Source organism: Vipera ursinii (assembly GCF_947247035.1).
Source record: "Vipera ursinii genome assembly, chromosome: 6".
Taxonomy (NCBI): domain Eukaryota; kingdom Metazoa; phylum Chordata; class Lepidosauria; order Squamata; family Viperidae; genus Vipera; species Vipera ursinii.
This window is the reverse complement of record NC_139515.1, coordinates 83,567,366-83,585,458: the sequence shown is the minus strand read 5'-3', so window position 1 is coordinate 83,585,458 and position 18,093 is coordinate 83,567,366. Positions and strand designations below refer to the sequence as shown.

Sequence of the window (18,093 nt, the reverse complement as noted above, 5' to 3'; positions counted from 1 at the left end):
ATTCCGCCGGGGCCTGAAGACCTGGCTCTTTGAGCTCTCGGGCCCAGGCTGAGGAGTAATTTATTTTAATCGGGGTTTTAATTGCACAGGGTTAGTTTAATCTTTTTTAAATTGGTTTTAACTTTTGTATTGCTGGTTTTTTAACTCCCTGTAAACCGCCCTGAGTCCTCAGGGAAAGGGCGGTATATAAATGCAATAAAATAAATAAATAAATAAATAAATAAAAAGAGTCAGAAGTCAACACCAATTTTTTCCCTTTTTCCCTTGTACCTCACAGCTTCTCTTCCCCTCTCCTGTTCCCTCCCTTAATTTCTATTTCTACTTTTCTTTGTATTTATGTACAAATAAAAGTCAATAATAATAATAATAATAATAATAATAATAATAATAATAATAATAATAATAATAATAATAATAATAATAATAATATTCAGACGCTTGGCAAACTGGCATGTTTTTATGACGGTTGCCATTTCCAGAGGGTCATATGATCAGCATTTGCGACCAAGGTTAATGGGGAAGCCAGATTCATTTAACAACCATGTTACTAACTTTACAACTGCAGTGATTTACTTAACAGCTATAGCAAAAAAAGGTGGTAAAATGGAGCAAAACTCACTTAACAACTGTCTTGCTTAGCAACATAAATTTTAGGCTCAGTTGTGGTCATAAGTCAGGGACCACTTGTATGTTTATGTTTTGTACTTTGCTAGCATCCAGAAAAATTTGATTAAGATGTGCCACCTTGTACATTGGCAAAACAAATGAATACGAAGGGTCATTGATTGTGATTTCTCGCCCAATGCAGGAATCCAAACCCAAAATTTGCATAAGAGATGCTAACTGAGATATCTTTTCAGGAGCCCTGGCAGCTCCAGATGTTAGCAATGATGGTCAAAACAGATCTCTGTAACTGAGCATGCTCCTGTGGACTGCCACTTCCAGGATTCCTCAGCCACACTAGAACCATCAGTGAAAGTTATAGGTTTTAATGCAGCCTTCTAAAGAGTGCCAATATTGGGATAGGTGGTCTAAAAGAAAGGGAGAATGTGTGTGAACTCACAAAAAGAGCATTATGGCTTGGAAGAGCCATAGACTTGTGTCACATTTACATTTTTGCATGTTTTCACACGTGATGGTGCATTTCCCCCGCCTTAAGATCATTTGTTTAAATTAAGTAATGCATGTGTATTCAGTATAGGATTTTTCTGTACTACCTGTATTCTTCCCCCACAACTTCTGTGCAGGGAATAATTTTCAGATCCCCAAACTTTCAAAATTGGCATTCAACAGCTGTTATTATTTAAAACAATCTGCCACCAAAATGTTATTTGTCTTCCCTCCAGATTATATTTCTGTAGCAGAGGCAATATTTGGACCAGGGAGGTATAACAGGTTTAAGATCTATTATGTCATTTGGATATGAGTGGAGACACAAATGGTCGGGATCATTGGAGCAGCAGAAATGAAAATTGGATTATATTTATTGCACACTACCCATTTCCTTGGATGATATACAAAAATAAAGCAGAAAGTTGTTTGCAGATAGCCTGAAATGCATCACCATGGAGAGAGAAGCTGTATATTATTTTTATTGTACAGGGGGAAAAAATAGATATTCATGTCTTCAGGAAAGGATTTTGTGAGGAATTATAGGGAGATGTTGGATGCCCATTGACTTCAGCGAAGACTAGATTAGACTAGACTAGAAGAGAAGGTAGAGCAGAACAGAGAATAGAATAGAAGAGGAGAGGAGAGGAGAAGAAAAGAGAAGAGAAGAGAAGAGAAGAGAAGAGAAGAGAAGAGAAGAGAAGAGAAGAGAAGAGAAGAGAAGACACAAGACTTTATTTGTCCAAGTGTGGTGAGATACACAAGGAATTCATCTCTGGAACAGAAGCACTCAGTGTACTAGCATGCATTGCACTGAATTTGTACTAGGGTTGTAGGATTGTAATGCAGTGGGATTTTATGAGGAGTGGGGACGCTGTGAAATCTTTTTAGTTTTACTTTCAAGCACATCTACACAGGACTATAAAGTCATGCTCAGCTGCCGGAATGTGCTGCTTTTGAAGAGAAAGACTGAAATGGCATCTCCCATCTCGAACAGGTAGCCTCACTGAAGAGCAACAGAGCCAACATCTCCATCACGCAAAGTAGTAGTACTGCTTTACAAAGCCCTTGTAAGATCACACCTCGAATACTGCAGCAAATTTTGGTCACCGTGTCACAAAAAAGATGTTGAGAGTTTGGAAACAAATCAGAGAAGAGCAACTAAGATGAGCAAAGGCCTGGAGACTAAAACATACGAAGAATGGCTGTGGGACTTGGGAATGGCCAGTCTAGAGAAAAGAAGGACTAAGGGGTACATGATAGCAGTGCTCCAGTATCTGAGGGGCTGCCACAAGGCAGAGGGGGTCACGTTATTCACCAAAGCACCAAACGGAAGGACGAAAAAGAATGGTTGGAAACTGATCAAGGAGAGAAGCAACCTGGAATTAAGGAGAAACTTCCTGACAGTGAGGACAATCAACCAGTGGAACAGCTTGCTACCAGAAATAGTGGGCCTCCATCACGAGATTTTAAAGAAGAGACTAGACATTCCTCTGTCTGAGATGGTGTAGGTTCTCCTGCTTGAGCAGGGAGCTGCACTAGAAGACCTCCAAGGTCCCTTCCAGCTTCTATTCTATTCTATTCTATTCTATTCTATTCTATTCTATTCTATTCTATTCTATTCTATTCTATTCTATTCTATTCTATTCTCCATTGCATCTATTCTATTCTATTCTATTCTATTCTATTCTATTCTATTCTATTCTATTCTATTCTATTCTATTCTATTCTATTCTATTCTATTCTATTCTATTCTATTCTATTCTATTCTATTCTCCATTGCATCTATTCTATTCTATTCTATTCTATTCTATTCTATTCTATTCTATTCTATTCTATTCTATTCTATTCTATTCTATTCTATTCTATTCTCCATTGCATCTATTCTATTCTATTCTATTCTATTCTATTCTATTCTATTCTATTCTATTCTATTCTATTCTATTCTCCATTGCATCTATTCTATTCTATTCTATTCTATTCTATTCTATTCTATTCTATTCTATTCTATTCTATTCTATTCTATTCTATTCTATTCTATTCTATTCTATTCTCCATTGCATCTATTCTATTCTATTCTATTCTATTCTATTCTATTCTATTCTATTCTATTCTATTCTATTCTATTCTATTCTATTCTATTCTATTCTATTCTATTCTATTCTATTCTATTCTATTCTATTCTATTCTATTCTATTCTATTCTCCATTGCATCTATTCTATTCTATTCTATTCTATTCTATTCTATTCTATTCTATTCTATTCTATTCTATTCTATTCTATTCTATTCTATTCTCCATTGCATCTATTCTATTCTATTCTATTCTATTCTATTCTATTCTATTCTATTCTATTCTATTCTATTCTATTCTCCATTGCATCTATTCTATTCTATTCTATTCTATTCTATTCTATTCTATTCTATTCTATTCTATTCTATTCTATTCTATTCTATTCTATTCTATTCTATTCTATTCTCCATTGCATCTATTCTATTCTATTCTATTCTATTCTATTCTATTCTATTCTATTCTATTCTATTCTATTCTATTCTATTCTATTCTATTCTATTCTATTCTATTATTTCCCTATTCCTTATTCTATTCTATTCTATTCTATTCTATTCTATTCTATTCTATTCTATTCTATTCTATTCTATTCTATTCTATTCTATTCTATTCTATTCTCCATTGCATCTATTCTATTCTATTCTATTCTATTCTATTCTATTCTATTCTATTCTATTCTATTCTATTCTATTCTATTCTATTATTTCCCTATTCCTTATTCTATTCTATTCTATTCTATTCTATTCTATTCTATTCTATTCTATTCTATTCTATTCTATTCTATTCTATTCTATTCTATTCTATTCTATTCTATTCTATTCTATTCTATTCTCCATTGCATCTATTCTATTCTATTCTATTCTATTCTATTCTATTCTATTCTATTCTATTCTATTCTATTCTATTCTATTCTATTCTATTCTATTCTATTCTCCATTGCATCTATTCTATTCTATTCTATTCTATTCTCCATTGCATCTATTCTATTCTATTCTATTCTATTCTATTCTATTCTATTCTATTCTATTCTATTCTATTCTATTCTATTCTATTCTATTCTATTCTCCATTGCATCTATTCTATTCTATTCTATTCTATTCTATTCTATTCTATTCTATTCTATTCTATTCTATTCTATTCTATTCTATTCTATTCTATTCTCCATTGCATCTATTCTATTCTATTCTATTCTATTCTATTCTATTCTATTCTATTCTATTCTATTCTATTCTATTCTATTCTATTCTATTCTATTCTATTCTATTCTATTCTATTCTATTCTATTCTATTCTATTCTCCATTGCATCTATTCTATTCTATTCTATTCTATTCTCCATTGCATCTATTCTATTCTATTCTATTCTATTCTATTCTATTCTATTCTATTCTATTCTATTCTATTCTATTCTATTCTATTCTATTCTATTCTATTCTATTCTATTCTATTCTATTCTATTCTATTCTATTCCTAATGTCACAGCCGAAATGCATAACAGCCATAGCTCTCAAATCATAAATGTTTGCAGTCCTTGCTAGTGAGAATCTAGCTGTGCCATGCACACTTATCAGTATCCACCTGGTACAAGCAGTCCTCGACTTACAACAGCTCATTTAGTGACCATTCGAAATTACAACGGCACAGAAAAAAATTGACATGACCATTTTTCATATTTACGACCATTGCAGCATCCCCCATGGGCACATGATTTACATTTGGATGCTTGTCAACTGACTCACATTTATGACAATTGCCATGTCCTGGGGGGTCACATGATCCCCTTTTGCAACCTTCTGACAAGCAAAGTCCATGGGGGAAGCCAGCTTCACTTAACAACCGTGTTACTTATTTAACAACTGCAGTGATTCAGTTAACAGATGTGATAAGAAAAGTCGTAAAATGGGGCAAAACTCGCTTAACAAATTTCTCACTTAGCAACATAATTTTTTGAATCAATTCTGGTCGTAAGCCGAGGAGTACCTGTAGAAGAATTCACGAGACACCAGCTACTTCCTAGAGAAAGTGGGGCCAGGTTAGCGTGTTTTTCTGTCCATGCCATCACGGACCTGGGCATTTCCTTATGGCTGTTCCGTTCACATATAGTCTTATCATGTGAAGACAAGAATTTGGTTGTTTGTTAACCCAAGTGTAAGATTTAGGTCTGCTGTGTGAATCCGGCGTCTAAGTTGCTTTTTTAAGGAAATTACAGCCTGCCTCTGGTGTTTGAATAGAAAATTATATGACCCAACAAACAAAAAGGCTGTTTTTCCATCCCATTTCTCTTGTAGGTAAACAAGGCATTTGACCTTGAGCATCTCAGGTAGTAGCACTGTTAATTGGCAAAGACTTTTTGAACAGAGAGAGAGAGAGAGAGAGAATGGGTGTGTGTTTATTAATGTAAAAAGTGATTGTGGAAGGATCTGTATGTGTGTTTGTCTGTATGTGTGTTTGTGTGAGTGTATTCAGCCAGGATATTGCTATATGTCTGTTTGTCTGTCTCTCTGTCTCTCTGTGTGAGTGTGTCTCTATCTATCTATCTATTCTATCTATCTATCTGTCTTTCTGTCCGTCCGTCCGTCCGTCCATCCATCATCTCTATCTATCATCTATCATCTATCTATCTATCTACAGTATATCATCTATCTATCATCTATCTATCATCTCTATCTATCATTATTTATCATCTCTATCATCTTTCTCTCTCTCTATCTCTCTCTATCTCTGTGTCTGTCTGTCTGTCTGTCTGTCTCTCTCTCTCTCTCTATATATATATATATATATATGTATGTATGTATGTATGTATAATCTCTCTATCATCTCTCTCTCTCTAATCTCATTTCTTTTTATGTTATCTTTCTCTCTTCTCTCTCTCTCTCCCATGTCTGTCATCTCTCTCTCTCTCTCTCTCTCTCTCTCTCTCTCTCTCTCTCTCTCTCTCTCTCTCTCTCTCTCTCTCTCTCTCCTCTCTCTCCCTCCCTCCCTCCCTCCAATTCAGAAGTTGATTTACTTCCCCTCTGTGCCAATGCTCATGCTATGCTATTTGTGTTCAGCCGTGCAGTGTAATTTGTGATACAATATTCGGGTCCCTCGGTAATAGCAATATAATTACAGTTGATAAGAAGCTCTTGAAATCTGACTGGTTTGGGGAAGAGGAAAAAAAATCTTTCTTTTTTTTTAAAAAAAAATAGATTAATCTGCCCTTTGTCTACTCTTATAATAATAGACATTGTTTTGTATAAATGGATCTATTGCTGAATGCAAAGGCAGGAAACAATTTGTAAATCCCACTACGCATTTATACCGGATCCCTTTTTCCCACTTCCCCACTATTTCCTTCTGCTCCTTCACTTTTCTGTCTCCGAACACTGCTGAGTAAATGAAGCTTAATATGTCACTTTCTTTGCCTGAACTCAGTGACACGCCTCCAGGGCTGGTTTCAGAAAGCCAAATACGTGAGATATTAATGAGCATACCGCCTTCTCTAAAAGCCAGTTCAGGAGTCTATTATTTAACTGGAGCAGAGGCTCGGCGTGTCGATGGTGCAATGATTAATAAAGAGAATTGTTTGGTTCAGGGTACCAAGGTATTGCACTGAGTAAGGTTTTCTGCTCTCTTCTGGGGTTCTTTTCTCTCACACTTTCTCTCTCTCTCTCTCTCTCTCTCTCTCTCTCTCTCTCTCTCTCTCTCATGGTGCAAAACTGCTTTAGCAATTATTGTTTGGAGAGAAAACAGGTCCTATTCTCTTTTGACGAGGGGGTCAGGCTATTCTCCAAAGCACCAGAAGGCAAGACAAGAAACAATGGTTGGAAACTAACCAAGGAGAGAAGCAACCTAGAACTAAGGAGAAATTTCCTGATAATTAGAACAATTAATACTGAAATAGAATAGAATAGAATAGAATAGAATAGAATAGAATAGAATAGAATAGAATAGAATAGAATAGAATAGAACAGAACAGAACAGAACAGAACAGAACAGAACAGAATAGAATAGAACAGAAGCTGGAAGGGACCTTGGAGGTCTTCTAGTCCAGCTCCCTGCTCAAGCAGGAGAACCTACACCATCTCAGATAGGTGATTGTCTAGTCTCTTCTTTAAAATCTCCAGTGATGGAGCGCCCACTATTTCTGGTGGCAAGGTGTTCCACTGGTTGATTGTCCTTACGGTCAGGAAGTTTCTCCTTAATTCCAGTTTGCTTCTCTCTTTAATCAGTTTCCAACCATAGTTTCTCGTCCTTCCCTCTGGTGCTTTGGTGAATAACGTGACCCCCTCTTCCTTGTGGCAGCCCCTCCAATACTGGAATACTACTATCATGTCGCCCCTATTTCTTCTTTTCTTTAGACTAGCCAAACCCAAGTCCTGCATCCGTTCTTCGTATGTTGTAGCCTCCAGGCCTTGGATCATCTTAGTTGCTCTTCTCTGAATTTTTCCCAAACTCTCGACATCTTTTTTGTGATATGGTGACCAAAATTGGCTGCAGTATTCCAGGTGTGACCTTACTAGGGTTTTACAAAGCGGTACTAATATTTCCTGTGATCTTGATTCTATGCCTCTGTTTATGCAATCCAGGATTGTAATAGCTTTTTTGGTTGCTGCTACACACGGCTGGCTTGTAGTCAAGTGATCGTCCACTTAGGACCCCAAGGTCCCCCTCACAGTTATTTTTTTTAAGCCAGGTCTTGCCTGGCTTAAAAGTTACAACAGCGCTGAAACAAGTGACATACAACTGTTTTTCACTCTTACGACCGTTGTAGCATCCCCATAGCTTTTTTGGATGCTGCTGCACAGTGCTGGATCATGGCCCAGTGTTTCATATCTGGCAGCCTTGAATTGAGCAGTTTTGGCACCCACGTCCCTTTCCATATTATTGACTTCCCGAGAATATATAATAAAAACCTTGCATGTAGCATCTCAGCTTAGCTTAGCTTTTTTTTTCACTCCAATGATGATGGAGGAGGAGACAGAGGAATAGATGGAAGAGGAAGAGGCGGAGGAAGAGATGGAGGAAGAGGAGATGGAGACAGAGGAAGGAGAGGAGGAGAGGGAGGAGGAAGAGGAGGAGAAGGAGAAGGAAGAGGAGACAGGAGGAAATGGAGACAGGAATAGACGGAGGAGGAGGAAGAGGAGAAGAGGAGGAGGAGGAGGAGAAGGAGGAGAAAGGAAGACATGGAGGAGGAGGAGGAGGAGGAGGAGGAGGAGGAGATTTCCTGCAGTCAACAGCTTTCATCCATATAGGGCAGGGGTGGGCAACCTCAGCTCTTTTATGACTCATGGACTTCAACTCCCAGAATTCCTGAGTCAGCATAGCTCAGGAATTCTGGGAGTTGAAGTCCATGAGTCATAAAGGAGCCGAGGTTGCCTACCCCTGATATAGGGAATCCATGAGGATCTAGTGTTAGGAAAGGAGCCAATCCCTTTGCAAGAATGGAGTGCAAACACACTGTCATATGTCAAAAATATGGGGAATGCCTTCTTGAGCAGGGGGACAGCTGGCTTGAAGAAATTGTGAACAGCTGCTGAAAGCAGACCCCGGTTACAGAAAGCAGCTTTACCGGGTGAAATCAGATTTGATAAACCTACGAAGGAGAGACTGGTGAACTCCTCCCCGGAGGAAGTTGCTGGTTGGTGGTAAGGCAGCACCTGCTGGGAAGTTGCTGTGCAGCTTCTCAGGGAAACCCAAGGGACGAAAGAAATGAAGCAGCTGAGTCAATATAAAAGTTCAGCAGCTCTACGGGAAGCTGTGTGGTTCAGTACAGAGAACCAATTCTGAAACAGAAGCGCACATTCGGCAGCTCTTGAAGTTCAGGGTGTTGTTGTTGTGGTGGTGGTTGTTTCCAACGTTGCTTTTTATTTGCAGATCTTCTCCTGAAATTATTACCCTTCAGATTGCCAGCCTTTTGAGACATAGAAGCTGAGGTTTTCATTACCCTAGACATCTGAAAACAGTTTTTGTTGGTTTTGGGGACAATTAAATCAGTAGACACCACAATTCCCAGCTCTTGAGTCCCCCACCCCCCACCTACACATTCCTCCTGGCACTTTGGCGCTTCTGCACCCACCCTCACCAAGAAGTATTTTATTTATTTATTTAATTCAATTTATACACCGCCCTTTTTCTGAAGGACTCAGGGCGGTTTACAGGGCCAAATTAAAACAATGCAATATAAAAATTAAAATAAAATTAAATCAATAGCCCCAAAATTTAAAATTAGAATTTAAAAATTTTAAAACCCACTCAGTCCAGGCCTGCTAACTCAAAAAGCCAGGTTTTCAGGTCCCCGCAAAATGAACGAAGGTCGGGGGCGATCCGGAGTTCCACCGGCAATTGATTCCATAGGGCAGGTGCGCCCACAGAGAACGCCCTCCCCCTGGGGAATTGCCCGCCGGCATTCACTGACTGGCGGGACCCTGAGGAGGCCCTCCCTGTGGGAGCGCACAGGACGATGGGGAGTTGATGCTGGCAGCAGGTAGTCCCTGAGATAATCCGGACCCATGCCATTTAGGGCTTTATAGGTCATCACCAGCACCTTGAATCTCACACGGAGGGCAACTGGAAGCCAATGCAACTCGAGAAGAGGTATTACACAGGAGTATTGGGAGACTCCCATCACAACTCGCGCGGCTGCATTCTGCAGCAGCTGAAGCCTCCGTGTGGTCCTGAAGGGCAGCCCCATGTAGAGAGCGTTGCAGTAGTCTATCCGGGAGGTCACGAGTGCATGAGTGACTGTGCGTAGGGCATCTCGGTCCAGATAGGGCTGCAACTGGTGCGTCAGGCGAACCTGGGCAAAAGCCCCCGTGGCCACGGCTCCTATATGATCTTCCAAACTGAGCCGTCAGTCCAGGAGGACACCCAAGTTGCGGGCCCTATCAACGGGGGGTAACACCTCACCCCCCCCCATAGTTAGCGATGGAAAAGATTGTTTAATCCGAGATGCCGGTATGCACAGCCACTCAATCTTGGCAGGATTGATCCAAGCTTATCTTTTCCCCCCTCCCTAGCCAGGAATTTCTGCGGGGGTTTTGTGTGTTGTGTTCAAACACAAAGGTATTGCTTGCATCTCGGCGAGCTTCTAATCAACCTTGGCTAATCTTGAAAAAGCTAAGCAGCATCATATTTGGTCGTGATTTGGATGGAAGGTGGACCAGATATTCTGAAAGGTTGTGGGCTAGCACAGAAATGGAAAAGAGACCCTCTCAGTAGATTTGTTCATACATAAGTGAATACAGATAGTCTTCAACTTACAACCATTCATTTAGTGACTGTCCAAAGTTACAACGGCACTGGAAAAAGTGACCTTTGACTGTTTGACCTTTTCACACTTATGACCATTGCAACATCCCCGTGGCCACATGATCAAAATTCGAACACTATAGAATAGAATAGAATAGAATAGAATAGAGTAGAGTAGAGTAGAATATGGAATAGAATAGAATAGAATAGAATAGAATAGAATAGAATAGAATAGAATAGAATAGAATAGAATAGAATAGAATAGAATAGAATAGAATAGAATAGATGGAATGGAATGGAATGGAATAGAATAGAATAGAATAGAATAGAATAGAATAGAATCTTTATTGAGAATAGTTGGATTTTTAAAGAATAGAATAGAATAGAATAGAATAGAATAGAATCTTTATTGAGAATAGTTGGATTTTTAAAGAATAGAAGAGAAGAGAAGAGAATAGAAGAGAAGAGAATAGAATAGAATAGAATAGAATAGAATAGAATAGAATAGAATAGAATCAGAAATGAATAGAATAGAATCAGAAAATAGAATAGAATAGAATAGATGCAATGGAGAATAGAATAGAATAGAATAGAATAGAATAGAATAGAATAGAATAGAATAAGGAATGAAATAAGGAATAGGGAAATAAGAATAGAATAGAATAGAATAGAATAGAATAGAATAGAATAGAATAGAATAGAATAGAATAGAATAGAATAGAATAGGGAGGAGGAGGAGGAGAGGAGACAGAGGAGAAGGAGACAGAAGAGGAGGACAAGTTAAATCAATCTGGCTCATATTTATGACAGTTGAGGTGTCCCTGGGTCACCTTTTTTGACCTTTTGACAAGCAAACACAGTGAGGAAGCCAGATTGACTTAACAACCATGTTACTAACTAAACAAGTTTGATGAGTCACTTAACAACTGTGCAAGAAAGGTTGTGAAATTCACTTAACTGCCTCACGTAATAACCAAAATGTTGGGTTCGATTGTGGTCGTAAGTCAAGGACTACCTGTAGAGTATTTGTTTGCATATCCCCCTTTATTACTTTTGGAAATCTCTGCAGTTTTGGAAATCATTCCAGCTGGCAATGGCGGACAGCTCTTTGGCCAGAATCATAGAGGCATAGGCCTAGAAGGAACCTGGGAGATCTTCTGGGCCAGTGTTTCTTTAAGCTATGTGAGTTTCAACTCCCTGAATTCCCCAGCCAGCCATGTAGGCTGGGGAATTCTGGGAATAGAAGTCCACCTATCTTAAAGTTGTCAAGGCTGGCCAAATCGTTGCCCAAGGCAGGAATCCTGAGACTGTCTCAGATAAGTACGGTAGTTGTTGCTCTCCAGTTTTGCATCATCTACAAATTCAGCTGGCGCCTCTTCTATCCCCTTATCTATATTTTGCTAAATGCCAGCAAAATCATTTTGAATTTGACAGACAACAGCAACAGGAGAAGGAAGGCTGATGGGACAATGTGTGGATGTCAAGGGTTAGGCACGGAAACCACCATAAATTTTGTGGGGGGGAACAGCTGAAACTAGCAAGTTTAAATGTGACAAGGATAATATATCTCTTTCAGCTCTGGGTTTCCAGATACTTTTCCTGGTTGCAGATTATCTCAGTAGCTTTCTCTAGTTCTCCCAAGTGTAGGAAATCTGGAATAAAGCCAAGCCTCTGAGATGGTGGTGTTGATCTGATACCGTAAGTAGATATATATATTTCATCATAAATTATCCCAGTCAGGAACTGAATCGGATCTGAAATCATCACCATTTTTACGACAGTCATTAAGCAAATCCAAAGTTGTTAAGCAAACAGTGCGGTTGTAAGTGTAAACCCACAGATTTGTTGATGTTTTTTGTGCTGAAAACCGGCAAAAAAGGTAGCAAATCACTCTCACGCTGATGTAGGACACTGCGGTCAGTCATAAATGTGAGACTGTTGCCAGGCACCCGAATTGCGATCCCATGGACAAGGAGGTGGTGTGGTAGTCCTAAGTATGAGGACCGGTCCTAAGTGCAAGGACTGAATATTTTTCAGCCTTGCAGTAACAACAAACAGCTGCTAAGCGAATGGTCATAAATTGAGGACTACCTGTATTCTTTATACTATTTCTTGGGGGAGGAAAAATAAAGCCTTTTTCTGCATTATCAAACAATCTTTGTGTTCTCACCATCCGCCTTCTTTTCTTCACTGAACGATTAGCTGATGAAACCAAATGACTAACCTTCATGGCTAGGCGTGATCAATGATCATTCAAAGAAGAAATTAAGGTTTTCCATTTGCCTTCCCTTAACTCAGGGTTAGGCAACCTTGGCTCTTTTATGACTCATGGACTTCAACTCCCAGAATTCCTGAGCCAGCATGGCTCAGCATGGAAACCTCTCCCTTTTCCCTCAGCATGGCTGGCTCAGGAATTCTGGGAGTTGAAGTCCACCAGTCATGAAGGGGCCATAGTTCCCCCATGCTGGCTCAGGAATTCTGGGAGTTGAAGTCCACGAGTCATGAAGGGGCCATAGTTCCCCCATGCTGGCTCAGGAATTCTGGGAGTTGAAGTCCACAAGTCATGAGGGGGGGGGCACAGTTCCCCCATGCTGGCTGAGGAATTCTGGGAGTGGAAGTCCACGAGTCATGAAGGGGCCGTAGTTCCCCCATGCTGGCTTAGGAATTCTGGCAGTTGAAGTCTGCAAGTTATGAAGGGGCCATAATTCCCCCATGCTGGCTCAGGAATTCTGGGAGTTGAAGTCCGCAAGTTATGAAGGGGCCAAAGTTTCCTCCACGCTGGCTGAGGAATTCTGGGAGTTGAAGTCCGCAAGTTATGAAGGGGCCATAGTTCCCCCATGCTGGCTCAGGAATTCTGGGAGTTGAAGTCCGCAAGTTATGAAGGGGCCAAAGTTTCCTCCACGCTGGCTGAGGAATTCTGGGAGTTGAAGTCCGCAAGTTATGAAGGGGCCATAGTTCCCCCATGCTGGCTCAGGAATTCTGGGAGTTGAAGTCCACGAGTCATAACAGATCCAAGGTTGCCTACCCCTGAGTTAACCAATGCCTCCTGTTCTTGCCAGAGTTTGTTGTTCTTGTGCTGTTATATAATAGAGCTAGTCCTTGACTTAAAACCATTCATTTAGTGACCATTCAGTTACAACCGCCCTGAAAAAAGGGACTTATGACCATGTTTCACACTCACGACCGTTGCAGCATCCCGAGGGTCATGGGATCAAAATTCAGATGCTTGTCATCTGACTCATACTTATAATGGTTGCTGTGTCCTGGAGTCACGGGATCCCCTTTTGCGACATTCAGACAAGCAAACTCAATGGGGAAGCCAGATTCACTTAACGACCGTGTGACTAATTTAATACCTGCCACGATTCCCTTAACAACAATGGCAAGCAAAGGAAGGGTAAGGCTTAACTGTGGATGTTAGCTGAGGCTTTTCAGTCATGCACATCACCTGTGAATCCAGCTTGAGTGAGGATAATGATGATGATGATGATGATGATGTTGGAAGGGACCTTGGAGGTCTTCTAGTCCAACCCTCTGCTCCGGCAGGAAATCCTATACCAGGGGTCCCCAACCCCCAGTCTGTGGACCGGGCCGCGTCATACCAGCAACCAGGCTGCACAAACAAGCAAAGCCCCATCCGCGGGATGCAGGCAGCACACAAAACCACACACCCTCCAGTCCGTGGAAAAACCTCTCTCCAAACTCAATTAAACCATGATAGTTTACTTCGAAATATGTGACTCACGTTAATATTAGGTTCTTCTGCTGACACACTAGCAGGCTATTATGGCATTTCTGTCACAACATTCAGACAGGTTCCTTGGAAGCTACAGTATTACATGAATAGGTGTTGGGAAACATGGAACATGAGAAGGAGACGGATCGAACCAAGTTGTTGGGCATCCTGGCACCCCACAGATCTAGGATTTGTCTCCTCTTTCCCCTCCTCATTTTTATCTAATTAATCCATCCAGTTTAGTGTAGTGGTTAAGGCACCAGGCTAGAAACTGGGAGATTGTGAGTTCTAGTCACAATCTCTAGGCATGAAAGCAAGCTGAGTGATACTGAGCCAATCACCAGGATACTAGGAGTTCCAGCCCCGCCTTAGGCATGAAAGACAGCTGGATGACCTTGGGCCAATCACCAGTTCTAGACTACTAGTTCCACTTTAGGTGTGAGAGACAGCTGGGTCACCTTAAGCCAATTGCCAGGAGACTATGAGTTCTAGTTCCACTTTAGGCGTGAGAGACAGCTGGGTCACCTTGGGCCAATCGCCAGGAGACTATGAGTTCTAGTTCCACTTTAGGCGTGAGAGACAGCTGGGTCACCTTGGGCCAATCGCCAGGAGACTATGAGTTCTAGTTCCACTTTAGGCGTGACAGACAGCTGGGTGACCTTAAGCCAATCGCCAGGAGACTATGAGTTCTAGTTCCACTTTAGGCGTGAGAGACAGCTGGGTGACCTTGGGCCAATCGCCAGGAGACTATGAGTTCTAGTTGCACTTTAGGCGTGAGAGACAGCTGGGTCACCTTGGGCCAATCGCCAGGAGACCGTGAGTTCTAGTCCAGCTTTAGGCAGTCCCTCTCTCTCACCTCTAGGAAGTAGGACATGGCAAACCACTTCTGAAATCTTGCCAAGAAAACTACAGAACATAATTTAGGGCCCAGGAGTCAGTATTAACCTGAAGACACACACAGAGAGACACAAATACAACTTTTTAAAAAGGCATTATATTCATAATCAATTTTCCCTTTTCCTTTGGATCAACAAGGTATAGAATATCAGTGTAAACAAGGAATCTGGGGGAGGAAAAAAAAGTGTTATGTGCTTTTTATGAAGAAGGTTCTGATGCAAATTTTTGGTACAGAAATAAGCCACTTTTGGTGGGGGGGGACCCTGGATTTGAAGTCATGACTTTATTTTAAATCTTGTGTTCGTGCTTTTAAAAAAAAGTACCTAATTTTCCAAAAATTCTCAAATTGTAAGCCATCTCAGTTCCATGATTCAATGCAATTTTGGTGAATTTTGAAATGCTTGTTCAGGACGTTTTTGACTTTATTTAGAGACCATTCAAAGTTACAACTACAAGTGACTTATGACCGTTTTTCACACTTACGACCATTGCAACGTCCCCGCACTCAACTCATATGCTTGGCAACTGGCATGTATTTATGACGGTTGCCCAGTGTCCCGGGGTCATGTGATCCCCTTTTGCAGCCTTCTGACAAGCAAAGTCAATGGGGGAAGCCAGATTCACTTAACAGCCGTGTTGCTAACTTCACAACTGCAACAATTGACTGAACCGCTGTGGCAAGAAAGCTTGTAAAAGGGAGCAAAATTCACGTAACAACTGTCTTGCTTAGCCACGGAAACTTTGGCCTCAGTTGTGGTCATTAACGTGAGGACTACCTGTGCTATATTTTTATAAGATCTTATAATCTCTTCAGTGAGAAGATTGATGTCTTGTAAGGCTTGGTCCTCTTGTGTGATTTCAGCTATTTTATTTTTTTTAAAACAAGATCATTTAAAAATCATTTTAATTTAATTTAATGTCAGGTTGTTGCGTAACTCATCCCCTCGTAGCTGAAAAACTCAAAGGATGATAAGAATCCCCACCTTCTGCCATCCAGAATAAACAAGATAGATTCTTAAATTCTTATTTATGCTTTCAACTTTCTGACAAACCAGACAATTTTCAAACAGATTCCAAAACTGTAGCGTTGCGCTGGTGGCCCAATTTCAGTTTCTTTACTTTCTCTTCGCTTAATCTCCGTTATTTATTTATTTTTAATTGAACATGTATGAAATCATAACATATTAGGACCATGAGGTGTTGTAACCTGATTCACATCCTATGTACGTGCACAGAAGCAAAACACGCTCCAAAATGAATCCTGCGATAATTTAAGATATAATCCTAGCAAATGTTCCTCTCCCTTAGCCATTCTTATCAGTGTCAATCATTTGGAGGGATTGTTTTGTTGTTTGTTTTGGGGAGGGGGGTGGTTTGAGTGTTTTTAGTTTTGGGGGGAAAAACAATTCTTTCTCTTGCCCTTTGCAGAATTGCTTTTCTGTAGTGTTTTATCACACACACACACACACACACACACACACACACAGAGAGAGAGAGAGAGAGAGAGAGAGAGAGAGAGAGAGAGAGTGCAATGTCCATCTGCCAGGAAGGGAAGGGAAGGGAAGGGAAGGGAAGGGAAGGAAAGGAAAGGAAAGGAAAGGAAAGGAAAGGAAAGGAAAGGAAAGGAAAGGAAAGGAAAGGAAAGGAAAGGAAAGGAAAGGAAAGGAAAGGAAAGGAAAGGAAAGGAAAGGAAAAGGTTTTTAATCTGGGGAGCGTTTGAATGAGAGGAAGTGTGGAAACATTCCTAATTAAAACCTGAATGCTTTTAACGCAGGGGTCTTCAAACCTGGCCCTTTTATGACAGGCACACTGGCTGAGGAATTCTGGGAGTTGAAGTCCACAAGTTATAAAAGGGCCAAGTTTGAAGACCCCTGTTTTAACGTATATCTGAAGTTCTTGTGAATTTTCCTAGTTATTAGGATTAAACACTTTTGAATACTAATGAAGTTTCCCTTTTGTATATCTTTCCCTTCCCCACTCTTTCACATTCTCTTACTTTCTCTCTCTTTCTCTCACATTCTCTCTCTCTCTCACACACACACACACATTCTCTCTCACTCTTTCTCTTGTTCTCTTTTTCTCACATTCTCTCACACACAAATTCTCTTTCACACACACATTCTCACACATTCTTTCTCACATTTTCTTTCTCACATTATCTCTCTCACACACACATTCTCTCTCTTTCACATTTTCTCTCTCTCTTTCTCTCTCTCTCTCTCCTTCTATTTTCTTGCAGTGAGGCTGCCACAGAGTTATCTGGAATCTCACCAAGGTAAGCAAGCTGTTCTGCTAACCCAGATCTGTTGGTTGGAGCCAAAGAACTGCTTCTCTAACTGATGCATCCAAGACAGCCTGTCACAGGTTTGGAAATGGGGGGTGGGGGTGTTGGATGGGGGGGTGGGAGGGAGGGAGGGAAGAGGGAGAGGCCGTGTCTAAAGGAAACAGCCATTAAGAGAACCGTGCCTTTGAGAGACAGAGGGAAGGTTTGCCATGTCGGACAGAAGCATCTGTAGAGTGGGCTCTTTCAACAGGAGATGATCTATGTACTTTTATTTTAATTGGTTTGTTTTAATTGCCACGATGTCACTTTGGGAACATCCAAGGTGAATATCTGCCAAGTTCAGGGGTGGAAGTCTTCACAGGGAACTTCAGCTTGCTTTTGGATTTTCTGCTTGTAGTGCAGCTTCCTTCCTTCCTTCCTTCCTTCCTTCCTTCCTTCCTTCCTTCCTTCCTTCCTTCCTTCCTTCCTTCCTTCCTCTCTCCCTTCTCTTTAGCCTTCCATTCCTTCTCTCTAATCCCCCCTCTCTTTCTTTCTTTCTTTCCAGAAGTGTACTGAAAGGTTCGTGTGGGTGTGAATCTCTTAGAACAGAAAATACTTTCCCAGCAGTTTGGAAATAGCAAGGTAGATCCGGCACCAATGCTTTTAAGCGTGTAAGATCATTTCCTTATTATCTCTGCTGATTAAACCTGGGCTCCGTGTTTTGTCTTTCGAAAACGGGCCTAATATTTTTGACCAAGTGGACAGGGAGGCAAAAGAGGTGTGCATTTCC

At 40.5% G+C, this 18,093-nt stretch overlaps 2 protein-coding genes across 5 annotated transcripts in view; both read left to right on the top strand.

The window, feature by feature from the left end:
- Positions 1-18,093, top strand: part of CELF2 (CUGBP Elav-like family member 2) — a 607,652-nt gene that overhangs the window by 86,896 nt on the left and 502,663 nt on the right. For all 4 annotated transcript variants that reach the window (XM_083366115.1, XM_083366113.1, XM_083366114.1 and 1 more), the window contains exon 2: positions 17,280-17,315. In XM_083366115.1, coding sequence (XP_083222241.1) covers positions 17,280-17,315 — 36 coding nt within the window. The remainder of the gene's footprint in view (positions 1-17,279; positions 17,316-18,093) is intronic.
- Positions 1-18,093, top strand: part of LOC310642684 (uncharacterized protein) — a gene marked incomplete at its 5' end in the record, with an annotated part of 36,218 nt that overhangs the window by 6,117 nt on the left and 12,008 nt on the right. Inside the window, one exon of the mRNA XM_083366570.1 lies at positions 2,640-4,652. Within this exon, the coding sequence (XP_083222696.1) occupies positions 2,640-4,651 (2,012 nt within the window). The 3' untranslated portion in view covers position 4,652. The remainder of the gene's footprint in view (positions 1-2,639; positions 4,653-18,093) is intronic.